Source organism: Schistocerca gregaria, chromosome 6 (assembly GCF_023897955.1).
Source record: "Schistocerca gregaria isolate iqSchGreg1 chromosome 6, iqSchGreg1.2, whole genome shotgun sequence".
In the NCBI taxonomy this organism is placed as follows: domain Eukaryota; kingdom Metazoa; phylum Arthropoda; class Insecta; order Orthoptera; family Acrididae; genus Schistocerca; species Schistocerca gregaria.
In genome coordinates, this window is record NC_064925.1 from 104,399,853 (window position 1) to 104,425,797 (window position 25,945).

General features: G+C 39.6%; 1 protein-coding gene and 1 long non-coding RNA gene across 2 annotated transcripts in view; one reads left to right on the forward strand and one right to left on the reverse strand.

Moving 5' to 3' along the window:
• LOC126279099 (WW domain-binding protein 4) overlaps window positions 1-12,180 on the forward strand; it is a 114,669-nt gene extending 102,489 nt beyond the window's left edge. Inside the window, exons 3-6 of the mRNA XM_049979572.1 lie at window positions 810-944; window positions 3,771-4,023; window positions 7,642-7,936; window positions 11,862-12,180. Coding sequence (XP_049835529.1) covers window positions 810-944; window positions 3,771-4,023; window positions 7,642-7,936; window positions 11,862-12,081 — 903 coding nt within the window. The 3' untranslated portion in view covers window positions 12,082-12,180. The remainder of the gene's footprint in view (window positions 1-809; window positions 945-3,770; window positions 4,024-7,641; window positions 7,937-11,861) is intronic.
• LOC126279102 (uncharacterized) overlaps window positions 1-25,945 on the reverse strand; it is a 190,829-nt gene that overhangs the window by 57,498 nt on the left and 107,386 nt on the right. The window lies entirely within an intron of this gene.

The window sequence follows — 25,945 nt, forward strand, 5'->3', positions numbered from 1 at the left end:
ATTGAAGTAGTTACTAAGCCATTTGTGTCATGGTGTGCAGCAACTGGTAAAGAGAAAATTGTTATTTACGTACCTACACACATGCCAAATCACTCATAACTTAGCCATTTGACTCGCACCCAAAGTAGTGAGGGAAATGGAGGACAATTCTGGATTTTTGGTTCACAAAAATTTGAAAGTAACTTTTTGCCATAAAAATGTGTCTTCTATTTATACACACCATACCTTTGAATATCAAATTATCAGGAACTCACAGATGCAACATATTAACCAACACATTGTTGTATATGGATGCTTATAATGTCTTTGATTTTAAGTGGCCTGAGTGGTTCTATGTTTGCATTACTCAATTATTATATAGTTCTGCAATGTTTTTGCTCCTGCTTATAAGCTATTTGTAGGTCTACATGAGTTGAAATGTGTAGCAAATCATCACACAAACAGAAGTCTAATTTTACATTGGAATGGCACAAATCCTCCACAGCATTAATCTTTGCTAAAAGTACCAGACTTAACACGAGAAAGAGTAAAGTGTGTTGTTGATTCTTGCTAACTAATAGAATAAATTAAAGTTGCATTGAACTAATTTGTGCACAGTTAATTGAAATCTTTTCCTACAGTATTCCCTATTCCATTAGCAATTTCTTGTGTATTCCAAATAAATAGTCCTTCTGTATTTCATTTTAATATTCATCTGTATTATGCTAAACTGAACAGTTCAGAGCCTAAAATTTTTAGAAATATGCCAGTTCCTACCAACTTTTTAATATTTGTTTGGAATCCTGTAACTTGTAACTGTTTATTTCTAGAGCATTGAATTCCATGAGGGTGGTTCCAGACACAAGGAGAATGTTGCCAAACGCATCTCAGAAATTAGTAAGAAGAGCCGAGAGGAATATGAGAGTAATAAAAACATTGACAATGAGATGAAAAAGATGGAAGAGGTATAGTAAAATTATTTGTTTCACTTACTCATCAGTAGCATAATATATAGGCAGCCACAATTTATTTTAACTGGCAATTCAAAGTGAAATGTGTTCATTTTCTGCCATACACCTTGTCACACAGATATTGTGAGAGTAATAAATTTAAATTATAACTTAATGGTACAGTCTGGCATACTAGAAAACATATAACGACAACAGCAGAAATTCAGCAGCTGCTAATGAATTAAATGCTGTGCCAGATATAAACTGCTTTCTTAATCAAGAAATGAGAGAAATATTTGTGTTAAAACTAATTAATGGAAAATCTCATATAAAGATGTGAAACAATTACTAACAAAGAGATAGAGGGGCTGGCCAGTACTTACCTCAGCTCAGTACAGCCGATAGATTTTGTGTTTCTATCGGCTGTACTGAGCTGAGGTAAGTACTGGCCAGCCCCTCTATCTCTTTGTTAGTAAATATTTGTGTTAGGTAGAGGAAGGTGAAATTCAAAGTTGAAGCATTGCAGCTTTGCTGTGTTCTACCACTGCCAAAGAATTGCCTGCCTTTCTTTTGGAAGGATTTCTTACTACCATAAATTTCTTCCTTTTGCAGCCACAGTGGTTCAGCCACTTCATGCTCTCTTATGAAAAGGTGTTCCTTTTCACTCGTTGCCCACCTGTGAGTGTGCTTTTATCCTACTGAAGTCAAAATTACACTTTGCACCATGCTTAGTTACTTTCCAAGCAGGCCAACATCTTAGTTCATCGACCAATGCCTCCCAGTATGGCCTTGGGGCCATTGTTATGCACAAATATGTGGACTGTTCCAAACACCCTATTGTATACACTTCCAAAACTCTCATTCAGGAGCAACAGTGCTACTCACAGATAGAAAAAGAAGCCACACTCAAAAAAATTTCATATTTTCATGTATGGTTCTAAATTTTGTTTTGTCGCTCTTGTTTCTCTTTTCCACCCTTTGGCATCTTTATTGGACAAAGCAGTCCATTGCCAACAATGCTGGGCTCTGTTTTTGTCATGCTATAACTATGAGATTCATTTCCAACCCACTGCCCTACATGCTAATCCAAATTCTCTTTCTCAGTTGCCATTTGGCCCTGATCCAGCATTTGATCAGGATAAATTGTAGGTTCTCCATTTAGACATTGAATTCTGAAACCCCATGGATGGTGGCTGTCGTGGCCGATCCTGTCCTGTGTCTGGTTGTTTTACAAATGTCCATCACGGCTGACCAGGTAAACCATCAAGCCAAGCCTTGTGTGATTATTGTGCTCACCATCACTGCCTTATTTTCAATAGTGTGTTACTGTTGGCTACTGAAGAGTCAGTGCACACAGTTGTGATCCTATCCACATTGTGGTGCGGTGTGATGCGCTTTCTCTACCTGGACCATTGGGGAGTTTCTTGTACAAAATTTTTGGCCCACTGCAATGTGTTTTGGTTGGGTGTTTACAGTAACATCACATGTATTGTGTCAGCCTCCTCTCAGAGCGCCACCCATGGGGTGACACCACGGACCTCTCTTTCCCCATGTGTCGGCCCCCAGCACCCCGTGGGAGCATATTAATGCTGATTTTATAGGTCTATTCCTTAAAACCTTTTGGCTTGTAGTAGTTGATGCTTTCTCAAAATTTACTTATGTTGTTTTCTACCTGTCCATAACCACAGCAGCTACAGCCACAACCCTCTCAATGTTTTTTTGTTCCTAGAAGGACTGTCATATATGCTTGCAACTGACAATGGCCCACAGTTTGTGTTTCAAGATTTTGAAGAGTTTTGCACAAAGAGTGGCATCTGGCACATTATGGCCCCTCCCTTTCATCCCCAGTCCAGTGGTGAGGAAGGTAACTGTACAGTTTATCTGACTTGCATTAGGGAATCTCAAAAAACGAATTGCATTGTTATTGTGATACTGAAAGCAAATGAAAGGTTAAATAAAACTACATACTTCTTCTACAAGCAAGTGCGTGCGTGTGCGCGCGCGCGCGTTTGTTGTGTGTGTGTGTGTGTGTGTGTGTGTGTGTGTGTGTGTTTCTCTCTTCTTTTCTCTTCTGTAGCAGAACACGAAGACAGCTGCTCCAACATAATTTCCCCACATCAGATGAATGTTTTCCAGAGGTGTCTCAGACCCACAGTACATAAGCCAATAGAGAGAGAATTGAATTTAAATTGGAATAGTATTAACTTTTGCTATTACCTACCCAGACAGATGTGCTGCTTTCAGGTGGGGGAGGTGCACCTGATTGGACCCAGCTGGTGAATTAATGATGAGGGTCAGTGTGATAGCCAGCTTGAACATGGGTTTTAGGCAGTTTCCCGCCTCTCACTAGGTAAATAGTGGACTGGTACCCAAGTTCCACATCAGTTACACGGTTCACAAACATTTAGAAAACCTTCTCTCACTGTCACATGAATAGCAGTATGCAGCCAATGGGAGTACATGTATTCCATTCTTGGGGCTAATGGAATGACGACAGGAAGGGCAACTGGTCACCCCTTAGATTAACATTGTTAAATACATTAATAATCATTCTGACTGTGCACCAATGAGTGACAAAAGCACCAGAAAAAAAAGACTGACATTTGTGATCAGAGCTGTGTGGACTACGAATCTTTTTTTTTTTTTTTTTTTTTGTTTAAAAGCTTTCTAGATTTCTTGCATGATGCTGTTCTGTTAATATGTGTGGGGATATCACCAATTAAGACCTTTCTCTTCCAGCAAAATATCAGTGACTTTCATTTCTCTCCTTAAGTTGACAGTATGTCTAAACTGAAAATCACTCAGAGTTATAACAAATGCGCTGGTAAAATTTTGCTACAGGCTGCCATGAAAGCGTATCTGAAGGATGTGGAAGCTGAAGCAGATTACACATCAAAAATTATTAAAGAGAAAGCAATGCAGAAAAATCTAGAGGAGGGTGGCACCTCGGAAGAAAAAGAATTGGTAGATATTGCCTTTAGGGTGAAAGAATCTGCAGAAACCGCTGAAACAGAAAAAAAGGAGGAGAAAAAAGTGTGGTGGGAAGCCAAATCAGATGAAGGCCATACATACTACTGGAATACAGAAAGTGGAGGTATGATCACTTCATATGTGTGAAAAGGTTTTCATTCCAATTTAAAGACATGGTCAACAACATTTCAATTACTATTTTATAATATACATTTATTGCTTGTATTATATAAGTTAAACAAATGAATAAGTGTTGCTCTAATTTGTAAATTAAATGTAATTTAGGAACTTTTTTTCCATCATTATACCTAACTGAAGTGCCCAACTGAACTTATTTAGCTGATGAATTTGCTTTCTTTTTTTTCTCCTAAGATCTATTCATCTTCTCAATGAAGTTTCTCTTCCATTCTTTTGCCCAGATTCTGTTGCTTCCAGTTCTTGCTTTGCAAGTTGCTGATTCCCACAAGTGTTCTCATTGCATCTCCATCCTATACTGTATCATTTGTGATACCAATTTCCTGAAGATATTGTTCAGCTCCAAGCAGTCAGTTGTTATTAACCTTAACTGAGAAGACTAGATAATGAAATCTTTCATTCATCCTATCATATTTCATTGTAAAATTTCTATCATTCATTCCTGAAAGTGTCAAAGGTTTTCTCACTGTGCTGATATAATGCTCAAGACTGCTTTTTGATTAAAATTGTGCTTAAGCAAACTGGACTCAAACTTTTCTTTAGCATTTCTCTCTCTCTCTCTCTCTCTCTCTCTCTCTCTCTCTCTCTCTCTCTCTCTCTCTCTCACACACACACACACACACACACACACACACACACACACACACACACACACACACACATATAGAAAGAAACTTCCACATGGGAAAAAATATATATTAAAAACAAAGAATCCAAGACTTACCAAGCGGGAAAGCGCCGATAGACAGGCACAATAAAAATAACACACAAACACACACACAAAATCACGAGCTTTCACAACCGACGGTTGCTTCGTCAGGAAAGAGGGAAGGAAAAGGAAAAATGAAAGGATGTGGGTTTTAAGGGAGAGGGTAAGGAGTCATTCCAATCCCGGGAGCAGAAAGACTTACCTTAGGGGGAAAAAAGGATAGCTATATACTCTCTCTCTCTCTCTCTCTCTCTCTCTCTCTCTCTCTCTCTCTCTCTCTCTCTCTCTCACACACACACACACATATCCATCCATACATATGTGTGTGTGTGGGCGCACGCGAGTATATACCTATCCTTTTTTCCCCCCTAAGGTAAGTCTTTCTGCTCCCTTAAAACCCACATCCTTTCATCTTTCCTTTTCCTTCCCTCTTTCTTGACGAAGCAGCCACTGGTTGCGAAAGCTCAAAATTTTGTGTGTGTGTTTGTGTGTTATTTTATTGTGCCTGTTTATCGGCACTTTCCCGCTTGGTAAGTCTTGGAATCTTTGTTTTTAATATGAAGAAACTTCCACATGGGAAAAATATATTAAAAACAAAGATTCCAAGACTTACCAAGCGGGAAAGCGCCGGTAGATAGGCACAATGAATAAAACACACAAACACACACACAGAATTTGATCTTTCGCAACCGGGAGCACGCATATCCATCCATACATACATACATACACAGACACAAGCAAAACAAAGATTCCAAGACTTACCAAGCGGGAAAGCGCCGGCAGACAGGCACATGAACAAAACACACAAACACACACACAGAATTGCTAGCTTTCGCAACCGATGGTTGCTTCTTCAGGAAGGAGAGGGAAAGACGAAAGGATGTGGGTTTTAAGGTAGAGGCTAAGGAGTCATTCCAATCCCGGGAGCGGAAAGACTTCCCTTGGGGGAAAAGGACAGATGTACACTCGCACACACACACACACACACACACACACACACACACATATCCATCCGCACATATATATATATATATATATATATATATATATATATATATATATATATATATATATATATCTCAAGCTTTCGCAACCAACGGTTGTTTCTTCAGGAAAGAGGGAAGGAGAGGGAAAGACGAAAGGATGTGGGTTTTAAGGGAGAGGGTAAGGAGTCATTCCAATCCCAGGAATGCTGTATGGTGGGTGACAAGCAACTTTTTCCTTCTCATAATATTGTTACATTACATCCTGGATTTTCCACTGTTCAATGTTGATGTATATAATTATGGTTTTCATTACTGTATTGTAGTGTTCTAATCATAGTTTTGAATCCGAGCAATTTTTTTAAATTTGATCTGCTCCATGTGGTTCTGTAGGCTTTTTGTATCTTAGAGATTCTCTCTCTGTTTGCTTCATGATTTAATCCTGGAAGTTAGCTAATTTCCCCTTTTGCATCAGAATTTAGGTACCTTAGATTTTTGCCAAGTTGAGTGGCTATACCTTATTCGTCTAGGAACTGAGGTGCTCCTTACCTGTACTGAGTGTCTGTTAGATTTCCTGTTGAGTTTTAGCTTCAACACTCTAATAGATGTAATCTCTGATGCTGGAAAACTATGAAGCAAAAGTAGCTAGTGCCACAAACCACATAATAATTCCCATCTTTTGTTTTCTCTGTAGTTTCCATGGCTTTCTAATACTATTTTATTCTTTTAGAAACTGCTCAGAATGTAATTCAAGCATTCCCAATACTCTTTCATCCCATGAGGAAATTATTATGTTTTAATTTTTCATTTGCGAATTGTCTCATTGGTTCTTGTGTAATGATGCATCTTAACTGTTTTATAAACTATGGGATCATGACTGCTATAACTGTTAAAATGGTTTTTGTGATCTCGTGATGACCATTTGAGATGGTAGAAACAAGTTATCTAAAAAGAATTTTGGGTGTGTCAAAAAATAAAATATTTTTACTAATTTCGTATTTCTGTATATTTCATCAGTTACTAAACAACTTTCTCTGCAGTCTGTCTATTGTAAGTAATAATCAGTGAACTGTTGCATATATTGATTTGTTGTAACCTATTTGTACTTCAAAGGTAGTTCAATTTTTATAATTTTACGAGCTTTACGTTATGAGCTTCTTGTTTTTTGATGATACATTTGTTCTTATCTGTTCTGCTTAACTGATAATGGTGTGTGGATCAGTGGGTAAGTGCAAGTCTTCCAGTTGGACACCACTTTGGCAACTTGCTTGTCCGGAATCTATCGCATTTATTCACCTGGGGAAAGGGGATCTACAGTTTAACTTGGAACTTTAACCACGTTTCATTCCTGAAAAACCTTCACATCACTGAGTGGTGATTGCTAGATTAAAGGCAGACTGAAAATTTCCTGTTGTTGATCAGTATTTAAGTCCACAATATCTTTGTTTCTAGGCTCATGCTTTACCACTCGATGACTAGGCCTGAGTTTAATCTAAATCAAAGTCACACAAATATAACTGCTTGACAATAACGAAAAGGAGTTCCTAGAACAAAATCAGTGAGACAAAAGTGATGGAGTAGTAGCTCTGAAATTCATGCAAAACATAATAGAAAGCGAAAACCCACAGACAGTAAACTGAGCTAGTTAATATTATCTTCTACTGTCTCTGTTGTCAGCTATGGATTTACTCAAGTGACTGACAAGTCTTCACAACTCTTAAATCTCTACATGATCTGTTCAGAGTGTCTCGCAGTTGTTCAATGTTGTTGCAATTCTTACAGTGTTATTTTCCTTACAGTGTTATCTTCCACTGAGTATAAGTTTATGTGCTAATATAGTGTTCTCTTTATTTAGAATCAGTGTGGGAACCACCAGAAGATGGCTATGTTTCATTAGCAGAGCAAAAAGAAGAGGCCAAGAGAGCTGAAAAGGCAGCAAAGAGAAAGAAAGCAGCAGATGAAATGAAGAAGAAAGAAGAAGAAAAACAAATAAGTGAAGAAAAACAAGCACGCATACAGCGTGAGAAAATGAAGGACATTTATGGGAGGAAAGAAAAAGAAGAGGCCAAGGAGAAACCCAGGATGTCTGCTCCTATAGGTCCTGCTCCAAGGGTTGATCCTTATGGCTCATGGAAAGTTATAGAGAAAAAGTAAGTTTGCTAAAGATCTATGATTACTCTTGTTGATACCAATGATGTGTACTGCAAACAAAGCTTGAAACGTGTTCATAAAAATATGTCAAAAGTCAAAAGATTGAAGAAATAGTGGACATTCCAGATGCCAATTTACAGGTCCTTACACTATCACCAAAGTTTGAATTTTCGTAACACTAACACTCTGTGTACAAATGAATTAAATTTCCTAGTTAGAATGAAGGTTTCAACCTTTGAATGTATCAAGCAAATGTTTATAGATAAGCTGCGATAACTTTGATGATACTGAGTATGTAACTACACAGCCTTACAGTAAAGGGAAGCACCCAGAAGACATGGTAGAATGTCAGTATAACTTTGTATATGTACACACCATTGGCATGTGTGTATATGATTAGACAGTTCTGTGTGGCATGCAGAATGGTGACCTGAATGGATTAATGTTGTTCATTTTAGTATTGTTGTCTGGCCTGCTAAGGTATTTAAGGAGAATGAACAAAACAGAGATTCAAAGGGTTCTCATTGTGGGTCTGCATTTAGCCAAGTGATTGAATCTTGCAATATTCAGATTTGTGGGGCATGTCAGTGTGACAACAGCCTGATATTAGACGGTATGGGAAAATGAGGGCATGCATACTTGTCATCAAGGTTTCAGCTGGCCAAATCCAACCACCACATGGGAGGTTCATCATCCACTGCACTTCTGTGCTTACCATATGAGAATGAGTAACGGACTTCCTGCAACATTCTGTGTGTGTCATCCCACACCATTGGTTGGAGACTAGCAGCTGCCAGACTATGAAATTACTGCCCTTTGCATAGGCTGCCATCAACACCACTATCACAAATGGCTCTGTTTGGTGTGTTACTGTGATCAGGAAGCATGTGTTACTGACAACTGGCATTGCATTATGTTCAGCGATGAATCATGGCTGTGCATTACCCCGAATAACTGTTGTTAGGGAGTGTGGTGGCAACCTTGCTGGGGGGGGGGGGGGGGCAGGGGGGAAGGGGGAAGTACTATTATTCCACTGTGTCCTCATGTGTTGTCTCTCATGCGACAGTACCATGGTGCTATTTTTCGACAGAATAATGCTGATCCACATGTGGCATGTAGCTCTACGAACTGTCCATACTCTCATCACCATCAAGATCATCACACACCGTCAGGTGGCTTGCGGAGTATGGGTGGATGTAGATATCCCTGACGTTTCCATCCCAATGCCAGTACCCAAGATTCTGAGAAATAGTTATAACAGATGTTGACTAGTTAGCTTCAGGAGAGGATGCAATGGTTGTGTGAATCTTCCTAACCAAATCAGTGCCTGGGTTCGGTCCAGAGGAAGTGCAGTATCTTGTGGATAAGTGTGTTCATAGTGACAAATTCTTTACAAATTTCACTTAGTTTTGTAATTACTGAGACAAAATTGCATACCCTATCAACCTCTGAACTTCCATTTCGTATCCTTCTTCCCTTCTGGGTGCTTAACTTTTTTTTTTCTTTTTTGTCAGTCAGTGTATTTAGAGGGAACGGATCTGTGTTATTACGTTAGTTATGAGGGCATGTTGAGAAGTAATACCTCCAATTGTTTTTTATAAGAGAACTCTTAAAGATTTCTAAATAAAACAAACTGTATTAACATTCTGCATCCTTATTCTTCATGGCTAAATATTTATTCCTCAACTCAGCTGCCCTGTTTGGTGACAAAGACATTTATCCTAACTAGAGGTTAGTTTGTTGATACTGTCACTACAGAATGTTTGACTTTGTTGACAGAGTCACAACCTCTCTGCTTGCACTGCTTCATCGCTATGAAAGTGAAGCCCTCAAAGGTGTTCTTTAAGTTTTGTAGACAGATGAAAATCAGATGAAGCCATGTCGGGACTGTATGGAGGATGATCAATAACAGTGAACCCAAGGTGATGGACTGTTGGAGTTGTTGCAGTGCTCATGTCTGATCTGGCACTGTCATGCTGAAGGAGAGAGTGCCCCGTGTGTGGTTAAATTCTTCAAATTTGTGCTTTCAGAATCTTGACTATAGCATGCTGTTTCTCACGCACTGATATAGTTATGTTATGCACTACCATGTTAAACACTACAGTTTGGTGCCCTCTAGTGGCAGAGGGTTGCAACTTGAATCAGTGAAGTGGGAAAGTCAACTAAGTAATATGCATGACACATAATACCTCAAATGATATTGAGAAGAAAAAAAAAAAAAAAAAAAAAAAGAGAAAAGAAAAGAAAAAGAAAAAGAAAAAATTTGGAAGCATTACTTTTCAGCATGCCCTTGTATTATAGCACTCTCCCAATGTTTGTGCATAAATGCCAAGACATCCAAAGGAATGTTGTTATGGTCTATGGTCTACATCCATACTGTGCAAACTGTTTTGAAAAGTGCCTGGCAGAGTATACTTTTTGCTGTACTACACATTAGGGTTCCTTTCCATTCCATTGTGCAGGAAAAATGACTACTTAAATGCCTCTGTGTGTGCTGTAATTGGTCTCATCTTCTGTGTGTAAATTCTATGGGAATGGCACCTTAGAGGATTAGTTGACATTGTTCTTCAAACACCCAGCAGTTCAGATTTTTCTGATTCCTGTGAAGCTCTCCTATGAGTAAAAACTGTAACCATTTGTGCTGCCCTTCTGTGTACATGTTCAGTATCCCTTGTTATATTTTGTATGGTTCCCACATACCTGAGGGATATTCCAATAGCATTTTGTAAGCAATCTCCTTTGTATACAGAATGAGATTTTCTCTCTGCAGTGGAGTGTGTGCTGATATGAAACTTCCTGGCAGATTAAAACTGTTTGCTGGACCGAAACTCGAACTCGGGACCTTTGTCTTTCATGGGCAAGTGCTCTACCACTGAGCTACCCAAGCACGATTCACTCCCCATCCTCACAGCCTTACTTCTGCCAGTACCTCGTCTCCTACCTTCCAAACTTTACAGAAGCTCTCCTGCGAACCTTGCAGAACTAGCACTCCTGAAAGAAAGGATATTGCGGAGACATAGCTTAGCCACAGTCTAAGGGATGTTTCCAGAGTGAAAATCTCATGTGGGTTGCAAATAGGGCACTGCTGATTTAGTTACCACCACTTGTTGAGTGGTGACCCTGCACCCAGCTGTCCTTTCTGCAGCCAGCCAATAGCAGTCAGACATTTCCTGATCCTGTGCCTCTATTTTGCCACTTATGTCTCAGGGTCTGGCTGCCGCCCGCTTTGCCAGACATTTTAGCAGATGATGTGCGAGCTGTGGCTCGCATTTTAAGTTTTTTAAAATGCAGTAATATGACAAAAGAGATCTGATTTCTACCTTGTGACTCCGGTGTCTTGTCGACATCTTTTAGATACTCTTCCGTAACGTGTTGATGTTTTAGATTCATTTTTTCTTCCTTTTTGTATTGGACCTTGAAGTGGTTTTTTACCCTCGTGATCCCAGCATTCTATGGTTCTATAGTGGGGTGCTTATGACCTTAGATGTTTACAGTACTTATGGAACATGTCTATATTTTCCTGTTTGCATGAACTAACCTTTTGGGTGCTCAACACACAACAGTGACTGAAAGTTGAAATAGTTTTAAATATAGCTTACACCATGGCATTTCTCTGCTGTCCTTGAATTTGTAAAAGTGGCAGATAATGGTTAACCAAAAGTTTCTCTGTAATCTCTGAGCTTGAAAATGATCTCAGTTTTCAACAGTACCACTTACCATGATGCAACTCTAGCACCATGTTGTGTGGCTTTGAGAAGAATTTGTCTGAAACTGCTATAGATGTACCTTTTGTACTCTTCATTTGAGGTTAATATATAATTTCTCATTACAGGAATCATACGTATTAGCCTGATATGAAGCCCAGTATATTAAAATGGATTTTTAGATTTATTCAATTACTGAAAATGGCAATCTTATTTCCAGGGAATTCAAACCAGTGGATCTTCAGCTACCTGAACAAGAGTTTATACCAATCAAAGTCCCAACTCTAACTGAAGAACCAAAAGTAAAGTTCAAAGAAAAAACTGTTGCAACAGGGACAATAGTGACAGATGATGATGAAGTCAATGTATCAGGTTTTAAAAAGAGAAAAGCTGCTCCTGGTGTTAAAAGAAATATGAGGCAAAGATTGGATGAGGACTAAATTAAGCAGTTATGTTTGATCATGCTGTGATTGTGACTTGTGTACAAAATCTTATTACAGTTTTATACACTTAATAAATAAAGAGAATTGTGTTACATATGTATTTTGTCATCAAATACTTCATTAAAAATGGTTCCCTGAAGTACTGCAATAAAAGTAAATCTATATAGGACATACAGGTATTATAAAGAATATGTATTTTGCAATATAGTCACAACTTTCATGCTTTTTTTAATCATTGTGGTTATATTTCAAATCCATGATTTAAACTGGTACTAGTGCTGCAAGAAAAGTTACGGATATATATCATGACTACTCATTTCTGGAATCTTCTTTCTTCCATGGATACTAGAATTTACAGAAAAGGAACATCAGTGTAGATTGGTACATTATGGAGACAGATAGCTTTGTAGCACATTGAATTATTGTGTCATTTCATAGAATATTCTCAGAGTGAAGCCCACAAATAGCATAGATCATGGCTCAAGGCACTGTGCAAAAAAAACACATAATGCAACAATGGAAAATCCAGGATGGAATGTAACAATATTATTAGAAGGAAAGTTGCCACTCACCATATAGCAGAGATGCTGAGTCGCAAATAGGTACGCAGATAGGTACAACATAATGACTCTCACAATTATAGCTTTTGTCCATTAAGGTCTTCATCAGAAATAGACTCTCTCTCTCTCCCCCCCCTCTCTCCCCCCCCCCCCTCTCCCCCCCCCCCCCCCTCTCTCTCTCTGTCAACTGAAACTACACAGGCAGTGTGGTTTCAGTTGCCTGAGACTGCAGTCATGAGTGTGAGTTACATTTGCATGGCTCAGTATCTGTGCTGTATGTGAGTGGCAACTTCCTTCTCATAATATTGTTACAAATATAATGCATAAGAAAAGTTGTCATAAACATTTCAGCAAAAATAACGTGTTAGTTGCTGATGTACTGGCTGCCAAAATGCTGAAACAAAATATTTCTGACATCTTTGTGAGCAGACTTATTCATTTATTTTCACAGGGTCAGTGGCAATCAAGAAAAGAAATCTTTGTGGGAAGACTCCGGACAACAAAAGACTGTCTCAGGGATCAGTCCTATTTACCCTGCTACTCAACATATTGAAACTGGATTTACGTGCCACGTTGTCATCATCAAGTGTAACAGATTTACAGTACACTGATGACTTATGTATTTGTTCATTGGGTAAACTCTACATGATTACTTGGAATGCATAGGCCAAGCTGTTCCAAGACTGCACACATCTATGGAGCAGAACTGTTTCGATATTTCATGTAAACAGTTCTCAGTTTTGTTGCATTTGAGGCTCAGAGTCTCCCTTGAGCAGACATTAAAGCTTGAACTATACAAACTGTCAGAGGAGATAGTAGTGAAATACATTGAACTCCACATTCAGCATCAAATTTGATAAAATGCAAATATCTCAAAATCTGCCAAAACTGCATAAAGTACATCAATATACTGTGTGCAGTCATAGGTGTAAGCCAAGTGAGTTGTGAATACAGACATTGGCCTAAGATTATGGTGTACCTTTATAAGACTATCAATCATGAATATTGTTAATTTGGGTCAGTTCTAGGTGCAAGTCTTAAACAACTATATAAAAGTCAGTACGAAGTACTTAAAGCACATCTGGGAGGAGGTGGGGGGAGGGGGGGCAGAGACATTTATTCTGACTAATGCTCTCTTAATCAAGATAAATGAAACACCCCTAGACTTATGCTGGAAATACTTAAGTGCGAATTTTTTACTAAAGTGCTTTAGTCTGAACAAGATCAGATACTGGTTAGACATTCACATCTTAATAGGCCTGTGTTCTATGTTGAGAGACTTGTCAACAAGAATCTTCTTCCTCTTGTTGTAGAGTATATAGCAACTATCCACTGACCAAAAGAAGTTTATTTGCACAAGGACTATTTTACTGTGGTTCAGATTATAGAAATGCAAGGCCATCTACATGCAGGCTTTGAAAGACAAAGATGGATATGGTTGTGCTTACTGGTATAGCAGATGTCACAGGGGTAAGAAATTCATGCCACCTAAATAAATATTTATTATGACAGCTGCACAAATTTCTATACAGTGAGCACTTCTAAACAGGGAGAAGCATCTGCATTACCAGATTGTTATCTTCTCTGATACCAGAAGAGCACTGATTACTGAGATTGACAAAACAGTAATCTAATAGCAGATAAAATTATGATTCTGATTATAAAGCTGACAACTAGGAATCAGTGTGTCACCATGTACTATATAAAAGCTCTTTAGTATTCTTAAGAATGAAACGATAGACAAGTTAGTCAAAGCAACCACTTAACAATGGAGAGAGGCAACATAGAGGTGTAAGTGCTGCAGATTTTTTAATGTCCTCAAACTAATAATCACAAGAACTGAAATGTAGAGAGACAAATCTAGAGACTATGCCAAAATTAATCCAATACTGATGACTAACTTGTAGCACAAGAAACATCAATGTTCCTGAATATTCAGATATACTATTATAGGTTTCACATTCAACCGCAGCTACTACAGGAAAGACATACATTGCATTGGCTTGATGGTATCCCAATTACGGTAAAACACAAGATGCCAAAAACGTTTTCTTCAGCTGTCTAAATAGATGTGATATTGTCACACAGAAGAAGGTGTAATTAGATGAATGACAAACACTAACTTCACATAATGAATGTTTATTCAGCACTTGCATATACAAGAGCATGGAGCGAACTGCCTCTGGCCAGAACATATATGGTATATATACAGCTACAGAACATTCCAGTACAATGATTCTTGCCATTTGTGGATACTTCTAGAATGTACTCAAACCGAATATAGAAATTAAAATTTTACAGTTCAAGTGAGTTTTGAACTCACGACCCACTATGCAACAGTCGAGTATCGGAACCACTCCACTATGGCAACTGTGCTATTCAGCTTCTTCTGCAACATTGCTGCCTCCTTAAGAGTACAGCGTTTTGGTGTTAAGTCCTCCTAGCCCGGAAACGAGTCATTGGTCCTGCATACTCCGATTCCTGATGACTGATGTTCGCTCTCGCGGTGATCTTCTTAGAACTTCCCTTGCTGCTACGTTCTTCATCACCTTTCCGCTTGTTGCCTGTCACTGGAGCTTCGAATTTACCCTGGGTTGCAGGATCCTTATAGGGCTTCATTCGAAGGATGTGGACCATATCTCTGATCTTTTGTCATCTTGTGTCCGGATCGGAATCTTCAACTTCATAAGTAATATCAGACAACTGTCTTACAACCTTATAAGGCCCAAAGCAGCACCTGAGGAGCTTCTCAGAGAGACCAACCTTCCGAAGAGGAGTGAAAATCCAGATGAGGTCACCAGGCTGGCAGACAACAATGCAGTGGCTCACTTCACACCGGTGATTGTTTTCTTGTGTGGAGTCGAGCTAACTGCCGAGCTTCCTCAGCTCCGGTTAACACCCGGCTGATGTAGTCATCGTCCAAGTCATCAGGATGTAATGGAAACAGAGTGTCCATCATCATCGTCACCTCACACCCAGGCACCAGGAAAAATGGCATAAATCCTGTGGTGTCTTGTTTGGTGGTCTTGTAGGCAAACGTCACGAAAGGTAACACCTCATCCCAGTTGCTCTGCTCAACATTGACAAACATTGATAGCATGTCGGCTAAGGTCTTATTAAGGCATTCAGTAAGCCCGGTAGTTTGCGAATGGTAGGCAGTCATCACGTGATGAGTAATGTTGCACCGATGGTTTATATCTGTCACAAGATTCAATTGAAATCTTTTTCTTGATCTGTAATTAACCACCTTGGAGCACTGTGCTTTAATACAATGTCTTCTACGATGAATTTGGCCATCTCAAGTGCTTCAGCTGTTTTCACGGCTGTTGTGATGGATAATCAGTGCGAATAATAATCCATCTATTGCCAGTAGCGGACACTGGACCGAGGAGGTGAATCCCAACACGCTGGAAAGCTGTTTCGTCTGTTGGAATTGGTATTAGTCAGCCAGGTGGTTTCTGAGGAACTGCCTTTCTCCTCTGGCACCCTCAACTGTGTGACACATAATGACAGACACTCCTAAATAAACCTGGCCAGAAAAATCTCTTGCAGATCCTATCATATGTCTTAATAAATCCTAAATGTCTGGCCTCATGTGTCATGCAATTTCTGTAAAACATCTAAGTGCGTGAATTTAGGAATCACTGGTAGCCACCTCTTTCCAAATGGATCAAAGTTTTTCTTGCAAAGTAATCCATTAACTACGTTAAATTGTCCTTTCACATCCTCTGACTGATTTAAGTCATGCACAATTTGAAATATCTTGGCGTCCTTCTTCTGCTCAGCAGAGAGATCCTGGAGTGCAGTGAGACAGTCCCTATCTTCATCAAAGTCTTGATGGTCTTGCACAGAGTTTCTTGAGAGACTTTTTACACTATGGTAATGTCACACTCTTAAAGACGTAGTGCCCTTCTGGTGATTAGATTAGATTAGATTAGATTAATACTTGTTCCATAGATCATGAATACGACACTTCGTAATGATGTGGAACGTGTCAGGTTAATAAAAGATGTCTGTACAAGAAATTACATTACACAAAATATTGCATGACACTAATGATTAAGTTTTTTTTTTTTTTTTTTTTTTTTTTTTTTTTATATATATATATATATATCTAAAAATTCAGCCAATGAGTAGAAGGAGTTGTCATCTAGAAATTCTTTTAATTTATTTTTAAATGTTAGTTGGCTATCTGTCAGGCTTTTGATGCTGTTTGGTAGGTGCCCAAAGACTTTTGTGGCAGCATAATTTACCCCTTTCTGTGCCAAAGTCAGATTTAACCCTGCATAGTGAAGATCATCCTTTCTCCTGGTGTTATAGGTATGCACACTGCTATTACTTTTGAATTGGGTTGGATTATTATCAACAAATTTCATAAGGGAATATATATACTGTGAGGTTACTGTGAGGATCCCTAGATCCTTAAATAGATGTCTGCAGGATGACCGTGGGTGGGCTCCAGCAATTATTCTGATTACACGTTTTTGTGCAATGAATACTTTTCTACTCAACGATGAATTACCCCAGAATATGATGCCATACGAAAGCAGTGAATGAAAGTAGGCATAGTAAGCTAATTTACTGAGATTCTTATCACCAGTCGTCCTGTTGGATCCTTAAGACCTGTCAACCAACAAAACCAACAAAGTGAATGATGGTCTGTAACAGCTGTGAATGGCCTTCCATAGAGATACTGTCAAAATTTGTACATGGCCCAGACCACAGCAAGACATTCTCTTTCTGTAGTCGAGTAGTTTCTCTTGGCTTTTGTAAGTGTCCTAGAAGCTTATGCTATAACCTTCTCTTTTCCACCCAAAATCTGTACCAGTACAGCACTGATCCCATACCCACTGGCTCTCTCATCATACAGACCAAGTACAGGGTCAGTCGTCAGAGCTTTTCACAGCATATCGAAAAAATCTTGTTGAGCACCACCCCAGATAAATTTAGCAATGGCTTTTAACAACTCTTGGAGTGGCCTGGCTTTGATACAAAAGTCTTTGATAAAACAAAGGTAATAGGAACATAATCCCAGGAAGCTTCTCAGTTCTATAACACTTTTAGGAATAGGAATTTCCGTTATAGATCTCACCCTTTCTCGGTCTGGCCGCATACCTTTGTTTGACAGAAGGTGTCCAAGTATTTTGATTTCTTTTACTCCAAAGAGACACCTTCTTGGATTAAGTTTCAGTCTGGGTTGTTGGAGACACTTAAGAACAGCCCTCAGTCTTTCTGTGTGTTCATCAAATGTCTTTGAGAACACTGTAATGTCATCTAAATAACAAAGACACATCAACCACTTTAGGTGGCTTACAAGATTATCCATCATCCATTCAAAAGTTGCTGGTGCATTACACAAACCAAACGACATTACCTTAAATTCATACAAGCTCTCAGGGGTGATGAATGCAGTTTTCTCATAATCAGCTTCCTCTACTTCAATTTGCCAGTATACCAAGCACATGTCCAAGGTTGAGAAAAACTCAGCTCCCTTCAGACAACATAGTGTATCGTAATTTCATGGAATAGGGTAAATGTCCCTTTTAGTTACCTTATTAAGCTTCCTCTAATCAACACAAAAATGCCAGCTGCTATCCTTCTTCCTGACGAGAACCACTGGTGATGACCATGGGCTCTGCAAAGGCTAAATGATGTCAGTGTTCATCATTTTCTCTACCTCGTCGTGAATTATATGACATTCTATTGCTGACACATCATATGCTCTCTGGCTTATTGGTTGATGGTCTCCAGTGCTAATCCGGTGCTTCACCATCAATTTGTTGAACTTGCTCTTCACTTGTGGATTGAAGCATTCAGAGAATTCTTGAAGAATGGCAAGTAGTTTCTTTTGTTGTTCCTTAGGGATATCTGGTGATAGTTGAGCTAGAAGATCTTGTTTTGTAGTGGTAGTGCTAATTTCGCCCACAGATTCAGCATAGGAGGTTTATATGATGCTCAGCTGTTCTGCAATTAACGGCTCAGCATTTGCTTCACATATGCATCTTCGAAGGATCTGCAGTTCTCAGCAACAGTCAACTATCCACAATTCACCGAATCCGTTCTTGAACGAGACAACAGAGGCTGGAATGACCAAGTTATTCTTTAGTGGTATGCTTCTTTTACATTCCACTATAAGATCCATGGGGTAATGCATGGCATGACACACGACAGTTACCTTTCTAGCGCTGACTGCAGGAATGATCATTTCATCCAGCACACATAGTCTTCACACATTAAGATGCGCATTTCCTGTCCATAATATCTTATAACAGCTAAGCAGGGATGGCTAGAGGACAAATGTAAGGATGTAGAGGCTTATCTCACTAAGGGTAAGATAGATACTGCCTACAGGAAAGTTAAACAGACCTTTGGAGATAAGAGAACCACTTGTATGAACATCAAGAGCTCAGATGGAAACCCAGTTCTAAGCAAAGAAGGGAAAGCAGAAAGGTGGAAGGAGTATACAGAGGGTCTGTACAAGGATGATGTACTTGAGGACAATTTTATGGAAATGGAAGAGGATGTAGATGAAGATGAAATGGGAGATACGATACTGCGTGAAGAGTTTGACAGAGCACTGAAAGACCTGAGTCGAAACAAGGCCCCCGGAGTAGACAACATTCCATTACAACTAGTGACAGCCTTGGGAGAGCCAGTCCTAACAAAACTCTACCATCTGGTGAGCAAGATATATGAAACAGGCGAAATACCCTCAGACTTCAAGAAGAATATAATAATTCCAATCCCAAAGAAAGCAGGTGTTGGCAGATGTGAAAATTACCGAACAATCAGTTTAATAAGCCATAGCTGCAAAATACTAACATGAATTCTTTACAGACGAATGGAAAAACTGGTAGAAGCCGACCTCGGGGAAGATCAGTTTGGATTCCATAGAAATACTGGAATATGTGAGGCAATACTGACCTTACAACTTATCTTAGAAGAAAGATTAAGGAAAGGCAAACCTACGTTTCTGGCATTTGTAGACTTAGAGAAAGCTTTTGACAGTGTTGACTGGAATACTCTCTTTCAAATTCTAAAGGTGGCAGGGGTAAAATACAGGGAGCGAAAGGCTATTTACAATTTGTACAGAAACCAGATGGCAGTTATAAGAGTCGAGGGACATGAAAGGGACGCAGTGGTTGGGAAGGGAGTAAGACAGGGTTGTAGCCTCTCCCCGATGTTATTCAATCTATATATTGAGCAAGCAGTAAAGGAAACAAAAGAAAAATTCGGAGTAGGTATTGAAATCCATGGAGAAGAAATAAAAATGTTGAGGTTAGCCGATGACATCGTAATTCTGTCAGAGACAGCAAAGGACTTGGAAGAGCAGTTGAACGGAATGGATAGTGTCTTGAAAGGAGGATATAAGATGAACATCAACAAAAGCAAAACGAGGATAATGGAATGTAGTCGAATAAGTCGGGTGATGCTGAGGGAATTAGATTAGGAAATGAGACAATTAAAGTAGTAAAGGAGTTTTGCTATTTGGGGAGCAAAATAACTGATGATGGTCGAAGTAGAGAGGATATAAAATGAAGAAGAGCAATTTGTTAACATCGAGTATAGATGTAAGTGTCAGGAAGTCATTTCTGAAAGTGTTTGTATGGAGTGTAGCCATGTATGGAAGTGAAACATGGACGATAAATAGTTTGGACAAGAAGAGAATAGAAGCTTTCGAAATGTGGTGCTACAGAAGAGTGCTGAAGATTAGGTGGGTAGATCACATAACTAACAAGGAGGTATTGAATAGGATTGGGGAGAAGAAAAGTTTGTGGCACAACTTGACCAGAAGAAGGGATCAGTTGGTAGGACATGTTCTGAGGCATCAAGGGATCACCAATTTAGTATTTGAGGGCAGCGTGGAGGGTAAAAATTGTAGAGGGAAACCAAGAGATGAATACACTAAGCAGATTCAGAAGGATGTAGGTTGCAGTAGATACTGGGAGATGAAGAAGCTTGCACAGGATATAGTAGCACAGAGAGCTGCATCAAACCAGTCTCAGGACTGAAGACGACGACAACAACAACAATATCTTATCTTGTCTAGCATAATCTTCGAGCAACCACAATCTATAATTGCCTGAGAAGCTTTCAAAAAGACCCATCTGAGAATGATTTCATGACTACACTCTTGTAAGACAACAAATTCTAAGGGCTGTGTATGGCCACTTATACCCACACGAATGCTACATCTTCCTGTAGGTTTTACATGTTTCCCATTAGCCACCTTCAGCAGAGATGTTTTGTTGTCGACAAATAAGGCTTTCTGCAACTGGCTATGGTACTTCTCCGAAATGACTGAATATGAGGCTCCAGAGCCCACAAGAGCTTGGGCTGGTCGGCCATCCGTGAGGATATCGACGTAGTTTCCTATCATTTTTGTAGTGCTCAATGGTGGAGGATTTTTCTCTTCGGCAGCCTCACCTCCAAGGAAGGTTGCACCCTTTAGTTTTCCAAGCTGCTGCAGCTAGGTGATTGGCTGGAGCTTATAAATGGTGATGGAGACCTTGATCGGCATGTTGGGGAGCATCCCCTCCAGCAGCTAGCTTGCGGCGACAGTGACCTACATCGTCCTGCACTCACATCTTCTTCTTCATCTTTGTCGTCCTGGAGTTGGTATGGGCTAAGATCAGTCTGCTGTCTTCTGGCATGGATGTCATCAAATATCTGCCGCCTTTCTTGACAATATCACACCACATGTCCTGGTCGTCCTCAGTGGAAACATACTGGTTGGTTAACCTGAGTCCTCCAGATGTCAATCTTCCTTGGTGCCCAAACAGGTTCCTCATGCGGCTTTGTAGGAATGTAACTTTGCCTGGATCTCAACCTTTTTACCATTTTAAAGGGAAATGAAGGACAAGAGATTGGGTTCAATGTCTGTTCCACTTCCTCCCTTATGACCTCTCAAAGCGTCTCGGTTTTCTGCTCGCCGTGCAATCCAAGTGCCTTCTGAACTTCTTCTCTTACTATCTGATGAAGAACACTTGTGAAATCAATTTCTTCCTCCATCACAGACATTGATACAGCATTTGGAAGCCATTCAAACTTCTTGTGTGTAATTCTTTTTTGATGCATTGTCTCAATATACTGGCACCATTTTATGAAGTCGTCTGCTGTCAAAACCTCCTTCAGGAGCAGGGCTTGATACATGTCCTCAGCAACTCCCTTCATGGGATGTGCAACCTTATCTTCCTCCTTCATTCTAGGATCCACTATTTTACACAGCTCCAAGACATCTTGTATGTTGGATGCTGTCATTTCTCCTGGACGCTGTGCCTTACTCTTTAATTTATCTTCAGCCTTGCACTTCTGTCGTTTCGTGTCGCCGAAATACTTGCACTGTTCCACCTGGAATAATTCCCAGCTTGTGAACTTCTCCTTGTTGTTCTCATACTATTGCTTGGCAGTGCACTCCAAGTAGAAAAATACATTAGCCAAACACACGGTGTCAACCCATTTGTTAAAGTTGGCTATATGCTCATATACCTTCAGCCACTTGTTTGGATCTTGGCCATCGTCACTAGAGAACCCGGAAGTAAGTCTCATGGTAGCACACAGTTGCTGTCATTGTAGCATCCTCTTCTTCTTCTGTCTCTGATAGATTATGATCTGTGTTTCTCGCCACATAAACGGCGGCTCTGTTGCGGCATGATGGGAGCCACTGTGTCGTTGATAATGTGTGCTATCACAAGTTCCAATACCCAGCGTCTCCACCAGAATAATGTCACATAGAAGAAGGTGTAATTAGATGAATGACGAACACTAACTTCACTTAACGAAGGTTTATTCAGCACTTGCACATACAAGAGTGTGGAGTGAACTGCCTCTGGCCAGAACAAATACGGTGTACATACAGCTACAGAACATTCCAGTACAATGATTCTTGACATTTGTGGATACTTCTAGAATGTTCTCAGACCGAATACAGAAATTAAAATTTTACAGCTCAGGTGAGTTTTGAACTCACAAGCCTCTATGCAACAGTCTCATATCATAACCACTACACTACAGTGACTGTGCTATTCAGCTTCTTCTGTGACAGTATTACAAAGCAAATACAACAACATCTAGTCTTCATTGGTTGTTCTTTGCTATGCTGTTATGATGCCTAAGGCATATCAGAGTAAACTGCCTATTATATTAATTTACAATTGAATTCAGGTCACCTTTTGAGGTAAGGCACATGTTTTTACATAAATGAAAATATGTGGCATCATGATATAAGAATTCATTCTGTTTTACAGAGGGAAGTAAAACATTTTAAAAGGGACAGAAATGACTGCACTTTAAAGTGAAATAAATATACACTGATTAGCCAGAATATTATGATCATCTACCTAATAGCCGATACGTCCACCTTGGCACAGATAACAGCAGCGACGCATCATGGCATGGAAGCAATGTGGCCTTGGTAGTCAATGGAGGTATTCGGCAGTACATCTGCACACACAAGTCACCTAATCCCAGTAAATTCCAGGGAGGGTGCGATGAGCTCTGATGCCATGTTCAATCACATCCCAGATGTGTTCAATTGGGTTCAGACCTGATGAGTTGGGTGGCCAGCACATCAATTGTAACTCACCATTGTGTTCTTTGAACAACACCATCACAGTCCTGGCCTTGTGACATGGTGAATTTTCTTGTTAAAAAATGCCACTGCTGTTGGGAAGAGGTGTATGTGGTCTGCAACCAGTGTACGATACTCCTTGGCCATCATGATGCCCTGCGTGAGCTCTACTGGACTCATGAATGCCGACGTGAATGTTCCCCAGAGCATAACAGAGCAAGAACTAGCTTGACTCTGTACCACAGTACAGGTGTCAAGCTGCTGTTCCACTGGAAGATGACAGATTTGCGTCCTCCCATCAACATGATGAAGAAGATATTGTGATTCTTCAGACAGTGCAACACTCTGCCACTGTGCCAACATCCAGTTCCAATGGTCACATACCCATTTCAGTCATTGCCAATGTCATGGTGTTAACAGTGGCACAGGCTTGGGTCATTGGCTGCAGAGGCCCATCGTTAGGAGTGTTCGGTGCACTGTGTGTTCAGACACACTTGTACTCTGCCCAGCTTTAAAGTCTGATGTTATTACTGCCACAGCTTGCCCTCTGTGCTGTTTAACCAGTCTGCCCAGCCTACAATGTTTTAGACCTGCAATGAGGGGTGGCCATCCAACCCCATGATGTCTGGATACGGTTTCACCTTGGCAGGTGTTGAAGACCCTCACCACAGCACTCCTCAAACACTCAAATAGTCATTTAGTTTCCGAAATGCTCATGCTGAACCTCTGAGCCTTCACAATCTGCCCTCAGTCAAACTCAGATAGATCACAACCTTCCCCTGTTCTATGCACAGACATCACATTCCACTGTGCACAAATGGTTTAATTCATACTTAACTGGAAGGATGCAGAAAGTTGAATAAGTGGTTCATGTAATGTTAAAAGAACAGCTGATTCCTCAAACTAGGGGGCTATCAAGTATGGGGTCCCACAGGGTTCGGTCTTAGGTCCTTTACTGTTCTTAATATACATTAATGACTTACCATTCCATATTGATGAAGATGCAACGTTAGTTCTTTTTGCTGATGATAGAAGTATAGTAATAACTTCCAAAAACCAAGAACTAAGTGATGTAATTGTAAATGATGTTTTACACAAAATTATTAAGTGGTTCTCAGCAAACGGACTCTCTTTAAATTTTGATAAAACACAGTATATACAGTTCCGTACAGTAAATGGCATGACTCCAGTAATAAATATAGACTTTGAACAGAAGTCTGTAGCTAAGGTAGAATTTTCAAAAATTTTAGGTGTGTCCATTGATGAGAGGTTAATCTGGAAGCAACACATTGATGGTCTTCTGAAACGTCTGAGTTCAGCTACGTATGCTATTAGGGTTACTGCAAATTTTGGTGATAAGAATCTCAGTAAATTAGCTTACTATGCATACTTTCATTCACTGCTTTTGTATGGTATCATATTCTGGGATAATTCATTGTTGAGTAGAAAAGTATTCATTGCTCAAAAACATGTAATCAGAATAATTGCTGGAGCCCAACCACGGTCATCCAGAAGCTTTAAGTGTGACAGTCTTTTTGTTGTGCCTATTTGCGACTCAGCATCTTGACTATATGGTGAGCAGCAACTTTCTACCTCATAATGGTGTTATGGGGTGTTTATAATTAGTTATACAAAAATACCTTTAATTGTGAGGAAGGTAAATACCTCACAGAAATGTTTGATACAGTGGTGAATGCAGTATATCTTCAACTTCTATTTACAAATGTCCAATGTGGCTACCTTTTGTAACATGACAAATGTCTCATCTGTAATCGATTTCCTACCAAATCCTATAAAGCAAGTCTTGAGATATGGTGGTAACTGCTTGTATTATCCATTGTCACAGCTCATTTAATGTTTCCCAGAAGTGAAGGGACAAACACTCTGTCTTTAATATAACCTCATACACAAAAGTCAGCTGGGGTTAAATCAGGTGATCATGGTGGCCAAGATATTGTTCTACCATGTCCATTCCAACTTTGCACATTCCTTTGGAGATGCACAGCAACTTCATGATGGTAATGCAGTGGTACACCATCTTGCTGGAAAATCATTTCTGGACCCAGATGCTATTGTAACTGAGGCATTAGATAATGTTCAAACATGATCAGGTATGATGTTCCAGATACAGTTGACTCAGCAAAAAATAAAGGCCCATAAATCTTGTTACAACTAACAGGACAAGAAATATTTACCTTAGGTGAGTTCCGTACATGTTCAGTTACGTGGCTTGGTTCCTGCTAACTCCTATCCGAACATTATGTCAATTCACTTTACCACAGTTGTGGAAGGTGTCTTCACCACTGAACACAATTTTACTAAGGAAATCATATCCAGTCTCCATTTCGTTAAACATTTCTGCACAAAACTCAGCTTGTTTTCCTTTGTCACTTTCTCTTAAAGCTTGCAACAATTCCAGTTTATAGAGTATGAATGAGAAACATTTCCATAATATCTTCCACACTGTGACATTAGGCATATTCAATTCTAAGTTGGTGCATCTCACTGATTTACTCGCACTACGCATGTAAGACTGACAGACTTGATCAATTGCTGCATCAGAGACTGCTGGCCAACACTGCCCTGTGTCCTATGTGATACACAGCCAGTTTTGGTGAAATGATTGTACCAATTAACAACAATTTGTCTCAGATGCTGGCTTGCAATATTTAGTCCTGAATTATTTCTGAAGAGTAGTGGCAGATTTGGATACATGAAACCATAAACAACA